Source organism: Electrona antarctica, assembly GCF_951216825.1.
Source record: "Electrona antarctica genome assembly, chromosome: 5".
Taxonomy (NCBI): domain Eukaryota; kingdom Metazoa; phylum Chordata; class Actinopteri; order Myctophiformes; family Myctophidae; genus Electrona; species Electrona antarctica.
Window position 1 is genome coordinate 42,044,580 of NC_136810.1, and position 8,029 is coordinate 42,052,608.

At 40.5% G+C, this 8,029-nt stretch overlaps 1 protein-coding gene across 1 annotated transcript in view; it reads right to left on the bottom strand.

Annotated features, from left to right (window-relative positions):
• Window positions 1-2,766: 2,766 nt before the first annotated feature.
• LOC306923991 (ethanolamine kinase 1-like) overlaps window positions 2,767-8,029 on the bottom strand; it is a gene marked incomplete at its 5' end in the record, with an annotated part of 39,335 nt that continues 34,072 nt past the window's right edge. The window contains one exon of the mRNA XM_079502335.1: window positions 2,767-2,890. Within this exon, the coding sequence (XP_079358461.1) occupies window positions 2,821-2,890 (70 nt within the window). The 3' untranslated portion in view covers window positions 2,767-2,820. The remainder of the gene's footprint in view (window positions 2,891-8,029) is intronic.

Below are 8,029 nucleotides of genomic sequence, written 5' to 3' on the forward strand. Positions count from 1 at the left end.
ATATAAGTATGCAGACGTCTCTGCCGTTTATAACAAACCAAACTGTTTGAAAATAGGTTCAAAATTGAGCAAGTTATGGTTATTTAAAAAGTATATGCCCATAGACACAATGTTATGCTGCCCCTCGGTAAGATGGCCGCCATGTAGCAACGTCGCTCTCATTGGCCAGCAGCGCAGGTGAGCCATCTAGCTTTCTTATCTATGCTAGCGCCCCTGAAAAACAGGAAAATCATCATAAAAGGAGGTAAACTGAGAAAAAAAACATCAACAGTGAGTGGAAAAGGGGTGGGGGTGATTCAGATTTTATGGGGGCCAGTTTCGAATTGCAGCCATCCGTAGGTGCCCTTTGAGAGCGGTTTTGAAGGAGTCAAGGGATTCACATGTCTTAACGACTGTTGGTAGGGCGTTTCACATTTTGGTGGCATAGGTTTGAAATTAATTTAGTCCCGTGTTTGTGCCAAATCTGGGTTGCACATGGTTTGTTGAACTCCCTCTGCAGGTGTTGTGGGTGTGGACTTCGTTGACATTAAGGTATTTAAACAGGTACATGGGTAGCCTGGCTAATAAGCCAGACTAATATCACACAACACTTGCCAACGGCTGATTCGGTCTGGCTTATTAGCCAGGCTAGTACATGGGTATCTTGGTGGTGTAGCGATAGCAAATCTCTTGGACCAGACCCATTGCATGATGCTGTACTGTCGTCAACCCTAAGCCATCCAGCCTGTCAAAATGGGCAGGGGTGAGGTGGGTTCAGGGAGTGAGGCCAAGTAGTAGCCAGACCAGTTTGTTTTGGGAAGTCTGGAGCCTTGTTTTAAGGGCCTTTGAGGTGCTGTGGTACGAAGAGGTGCATGCATAGTTGAAGAAACCTTGTACTAGGGCTCCCGTTAGGGCCTTCAAGGTGTTTTTGTTGACCAGTGAGTAGATCCTTACAGGAATCTTGTTCTTTGGTTGACTCTTTTGATTACGTCGGTGGCCATTATATCACCGGAAAGATTTGCCTCAGCAAAGAGTGTCTGCCTGGGCCTAAGTGTTGCTGTTGCAGCTTCACACGGACTACAGTACCAGATCAGTACAGTATAGTTCCACTTCACACAGGTGTGATTTTTTTGGGTGCAATTGAGCTCATGAGGAAACATTAAAAAAATAAGGAAAATTACAAAAACCTTTTTTTTTGTTTCACGATCCCTTTAATTTACACACCCAATCTACTCCATTACAATTATACAGGGTTAATGTATTTCACAATTCTCTTTACTTTAAAGGATAACTTTGTTTTTTGTTTTTTCAACCATTATTTAGAGGCAACAAAGTCTTATGCACACCTGATATGCTCTGAGACGTGTGCGTAGGCAGGGCTCAATGTATATGTGGAGATGCCTGAAGAAGGTCTTTGACCAAAACGTTGCCTAAATCAAGTGTTCGTATTGTAAATGCAGAGTGTGCAGGTCTTTGTGCACTTGTGCATTTTTGAGGGGCGCCAGCCCCTCCTATACACAGGGGGCGCCAGCCCCTCCTATACACAGGTTTAATGTTTGTCTTTAGTTCAATGTTTGTTTTGCAAACGCATTGACAATGAAGGGAAAATGTACGTCATAATGTGTCATTTACGCCATATTGTCTCTTTATTGTTATGGCGTTTAATGTTGTTGTGTTTGCACCATTTGTTTTATATCACCATTACACCACCTAATCAACATGAGTTAGACTTTAATATATTAGCGCCCCTCACTTCACACAGGTGTGATTTCTTTCTTGAATAGGTTGTTATTAGAGAAAGTAAAAGATGAGTGTTATTTATTTTTGTATATATTTTTTTTTCTCCATTTGCTGCTTTCTATCATTGTAGCGCTTTTAGCTATTTTTGACAGGGGGTGGGGGCATTCGAATTTCTTTATTATAATTTACTATAGTCCTGCTAGACCCCAGGAAATTACATCTGGCCACAAAAGATCACGGGATCTACTGAATGTGAAGGGGGATACTATAGGGACGCCATACTGTACTGTCGTAGGCTTAGTATGTATGTATGTATGTATGTATGTATGTATGTATGTATGTATGTATGTATGTATGTATGTATGTATGTATGTATGTATGTATGTATGTATTGTCCCCTCCCCCTTTACATTCAACGAAAGAAAGCATATAATACTAACCTTTTACTTTCTCTAATCCTAACCTAAAACATGAACCTTGGTTGGAAAAAAACAAACAAAGTTGTCCTTTAAGAACAACAATAGGGACCGCTCACTATACAAATAAAGCAGAAAATCCCTGTGTTATCATCATCTTGAAATAATACAGTTGTAAAGTGGACCGAAGTGGAAACAGTTGTATTTTTATTTTCTTCCAGCAGTTGAATAAGCCTCTTATGGGGCTTTTATGATCCATCCTCAGTCACTGTGGCTGTGCGACTGACTGGGGCTAAAATGTGGGAGCAATTAATGTGCTTCTGGCACGAGCAGCCATCTCAATTTGCCAAATAGACTTATCGGCACGCGGTGCGTGGTTAAAAACAAATATTTGAAAAATCACTGCGATAGCAAAACAGATTAACAAAGCCTATAGCCTGAAATAACAGACAGAGCAGCACACAATAAAGAGAAGAAGAAGAAGAAGGAAGGAAAAAAAGAAAGGTTCAAGAAGCTTATTCAATGCCCACTTACTTCTCTGTAGTGGTTTTAACTTTAATGCCGGACAATTAGAGCATGAGAGTACGCTACGTGTCGTGTATCATTGAGCTCTTGTCTGGGCTTGTTGTAAAGTGGCACATGCAGACTTTAACTGCCTGTGTTTTGCAACACGTCAACTCTGTCTCTAACTCAGCGTCAATGCAAAATATTGCTGCTTCTTCTGAAAGTAGTGGTTGAGTCTCGCCATTCCATACCTGAAAGGAGAGAGAAAACAGTGAATTGAGAATGTACTACACAGTAATAATAATAATAATATGTTAAAAATGGGATAATAATGCTGCCTGAATACCATTAGTGTAGAATTTCAGAATTTTCTAAGAATAAATTGTTTGTGTATATGCGCACGCACACGCGCACGTGCGCACGCACGCACACACACGCACACACACACACACACACACACACACACACACACACACACACACAGACAGCCTGGCCAAGACACATGGAAAACCTGCAGCCAAACGGCACATTCAGATTACAGACTGAGACTACACAGATTCCCACCTGCCCAGCACAACCTGTTGGCCACTGAGCATGGAGCAATCAAGTGTCACAAGGGCATCTCTGGCCATTAATTGTTGAGGGAGTGGATATACAAATCAATCATCATTTCATTCAACCTTTATTTAAATTCTCTGAGAATCAGTTGAGGGAGACCCTCATTTACAATGATGCCGAGATTACATAAACAACAATGATACACTAATACAAGATCAAAGAAAACAATACAACAAATGAAGAACAAACAATTTAAACGGTTAAATGTTGACGGCTATCAGTTAAAACAGTTACATACAGGTAATACAGGATTATTAAGTATGTTCCTAAAATGGCCAAATAGGTTGTTCAGTTTAAGTTCTTGTTGTAAGATTCCAAGAATTGGGTGCACCAATACTGAAAGCAGCCTTTCCCAGCTCAGAGTTGGCAAAAGGAGCCAATTGCGAGTTAAAATGGGACTAGGATTCTGATGTAGCATGGCTGAAATATATGGTGGTAATTTTCCAATCAGGGCTTTGTATGAAAAGGTGCCAATGATTATTGCGTCTTTCAGTCAGAGAAGACCAGCCCACATCATTATACAATGTAGGCCTACAGTGATGAGTATTGTAGCTGTCACCAGTAATAAACCTCAGAACTGAGTGGTAAACTGTGTCTAGAGGCTTGAGTGTGGTGGCAGCTGCATGACGATAAATGATGTCCCCATAGTCCAGTACAAATACAAATGTGGCCTCAATAATCCTTTTCCTATAGGGAAACTATAGCTTTATTTCGGTATAAGCAGCCAATTTTCTGACGGAGTTTAACACCCTAGCTTATCTATGTGATATTTGAAATTGAATTTGTCATCCGGCCATATACCAAGGCATTTGTATTCTGAGACTCTTTCTATAGTTGATCCACTGGTGGTGGTGATAAGGAGATTGGAGAAGTTTTTAGATTTAGAAAAGACCATGAATGTTGTTTTATTATCATTAAGTGTTAATTTAAGGTTGTTAAAAGAGTGCTGTAGCTATATGTTAAAGGAGAGTTGCAGCTTTCCGATGGCCAATACAGTGGAGTCAGCGGTACAGTATAGGATTGTGTTTTCCGGCATAAAGATGAACCTGACAACCTTGTAGTGAGGAGACAATTTCATTAATATAAATAGTGAATAGGATCGGGCCAAGAATGTATATCACCCAAATGAGTTTGTCCAGGGATTGGAATGGACAACCGTTGCACTAGAACAGTGGTTTTCAACCCTTTTCATATCAAGGACCATTATTTATTAGGCATTTGAGCCACGGATCACCATTGACATTTAGCCTCTCAGACCCTATAGACTTAGAATAATTTGTTGTCCTTGGATAATTTAGCATTTTGTCCAAAATTGTATTGATGTACTACATTCTCTAAGTGTGTAACCATCTTCTAAATTAAGTAATACAGATGTTTACCAACAAACAAATCTTTTAACTCTTGAGAGCGTAAAATGCGCGTGAGCGTTTCATTTTACGCTCTCAAGAGTTAAAGGTCTACAAGGGTCCATTTGGTTACCAACTCTCCATGATTTAGCTGGGGACCACCTGGAACCCCTTCAAGGACCACTGGTGGTCCCCGGACCACTGGTTGAGAACCACTGCACTAAAAGCATGTTTCGCAAGGCCACTGCAAAAACCAAACGTGATTAACAACTCATATCTGTGTCAAGAGAGATGGTGGAACACGTAGATTGTACTGAATAATTCCACAGCCTGTCCTACTAACGCGATCTTATGTACCAACCAATAGTTAATAGTTAGTTATAATAATAATACAAAATAATAATGTCAAAATATTAATGTTTTTTTTATTCAGACAGCCAGCAATGCAGGGTTAAACACTTCCAAAAAAATTCTAGGAGCCGCAGAAGCTTTATCATTGCTATAGAGCAGCGGTCCCCAAACGTTTTTTGGCCATGCACCCCCTGTTCCTGACCTACAGTTGGGTGCCACCGATATTGTCCCTTATCATTTGACCCATTTAGGCCTGACCTCAAAACTTTTAAAAATCCTTCTAAATCCTGAAAAAATCCTTCTAAATTTTCACGATTTTTCAAAAATAGCAGACCTACAAGCTCGTAGCGCGCCACTCGGTGGCGCGCTATGAGCTTGTAGATCTGCTATTTTTCAATAGCTAAATTATAACATAATGTTTAAAACACCAAAAGGGGTTCCCGCCCAAAATGGGTTAACTGTCCTTTTGCGCAGATCACGCAAACCTCAGCAAAAAGGAAAGGACAATATCGATGGCCTCCAACTGTAGCTGACGCACCCCCCCACATGGAAATAAAAATGGTATAAGCTATGTATATATTTCCTAAATACACATATATGCACATATATGAACCTGAATATGGCATATGCAGCATAGGCTATATTCTATACTTGCCGTATATTGGCATAATATGTTAATATATTTATAATAAAACCATAGCACGCACCACAGTTTGGGAAACACTGCTCTAGAGAATATCCTGTTGTGAAATGACTAGCCAATCAGGAAGTCTCTCGTTCTGATTGGTTACAGCGGTTTGTCAATCATTTTAGCCTCTGTGCAGGCGGCCCCTGCCCAATGAGCTGTTTAATTCACATGAATTACATTTAATTCACATACAATTTTTTTTAATTCACATAAGGTTTTAACCTGTCTAACAGTATAACCATTAACCTTAACCCGTATTATAATCATAAAGACGAAGGAAGGCTCATTTAATATAGATTGGCTGGACAGCCACATCAAATGAGTTTTATGAAAGTATTCACTCGCTGGAGGTACAAGAGAACCAAAGAATCTTTTGAGCAGAGAGCTATATATTAGTGAAAGAAAGAAAAAAAGAAAGAAAGAAAGAAAGAAAGAAAGAAAGAACAGGGTCTCTCTGAAGGCCTGATGTTTCGTTTTTGTTTTTTTGTTTTTTTGTGCAGGAAGTGTGACATTGTGATCAAAGCGAGGTTGAGTTCAGATCCAATAAGAATAGGTACAGTAGAGATTTCAATCCTGATGAAAGAAATGCATTTTCTGTGGTTGGCTACTCGTACTAAGAGGGGTAGCGGGGAAACAGTTGTCTAGAATGTTCTCGCTGACACAGTTGATGAGACCATTTTGTAATAAAGCCTCTGTGCTTTATTGACCACTCATTGACCACACACACACACACACACACACACACACAAACACACACACACACACACACACACACACACACACACACACACACACACACACGTATTGTTACATGAGTACGTGTAGCCCAGCCTTATTAAACACGGAGCCCGTCAGAACCGTAGGCTACGTTTTCCAGGGTTTATATTATTTAATCCATGTTTTGATCCGATCGAATCGTTAGCTGCCGCTCGTTAGCATAACAGTCAAAGTGGGACAGTGGCCGCGGCCATTTTGAAGATGCGCACGCATCACTTGCACTCTATGTGCTGCTTTCAATGGCCTGTATCTCCAAATCGGCGCAATGAATGTCGTTTCTGGTGAAAACAAGGTTTTTCAACGGCCGACAGCAGGCACTGTGATACTCGTGGTCGGGTTTTTTCACCACCGACCGAGAGAACAACAACCGGTCAAGACACCACACATTTTGTTATTGTAACATCCGGTTACGGATATTTGGTTCTTCAAAATAAGGGTTGCTCACAATAAAACCATGGCAATGCGCTTATAGATTAATTAATCCTGGCGGTCAAACGGTTAAAAAGCTCTTGGTTCCAACACTGACAGAAAATATGGCCATTACATCAACCTCACATTTTGGTGTGGATCTGTTATTGCCGTTCCTACAATTACCACAATGCAATTAGCCCTTCACTAAGTCCCTCCCCAACCCATCCTTGTCCAATAGGCACATTAGCAGCGAAGAAAGCTTGACCTGCATAGCAACCGTTGCTAAACTATTTGGATTGGCATTGGACAATCGATTTTTGGGGTGGGATTTAGTGAAGGGCTAATTCTCCCCGTGATCAATTACCATCAAGTCAGCTGAATCTGAGTTGCCACAGTGCATATGCTCTCCAAAAGCCTTTTTTGTCACACTTTTTTGTCACACTTTTTGTCACACTTTTTTGTCACACTTTTTTGTCACACTTTTTCGTATTTGAAAAAAAGACGAAAATCAGCCATATACAGTAGCCCATGGTCTCGGAGTGATTTTCGTCTTTTTTTTTCAAATCCTCGTTTTTCATCATTTTTGACCATGGGCTATAGTTCATCTCGAACGGCATAGGCTACTATAGCATGCCGTTTTTCATCATATTTGAGGATTTGTAAAAAACACGAAAATCACTCCGAGACCATGGAGTATAGCCCATCTCGAACAGCATAATATAGTTTTCTGACTATGCTTTTGCATAGTCTCACTCACTCACTCACTCACTCACTCACTCACTTTTGAGTGAGTGAGTGTTCAGTCAAGGAAGCTTTGAGAAGGAAAGGAAATGTTCACATGACTGGGCTGCGCCATGACACTTTCATGGACACTTTCATGGGAGCCAAACTCACACCGGAAGTTCAATGAATACATGGCAGTGAATGCAGCCGAATGGACCAGTTCATAACAAGCATTATTCCTGAACAATTGAGACCTTTGTCATATAATCGGTTCAGGAATATAAACAAAGACATATCATATCACACAGGTTGTTTTCTAATCACTTGCTTTTCGATGTGCACAGAGTGCACAGTATATAATTTTATCTGATGATCTAAACAGCAGCAGGTATAGTTTCTGAGGTATCGCAAGATTTGGCTGCCAGACAGGAAACGGTGGGAAGTCTTACGATACTTGGTACTTTGTGCTCTTTATG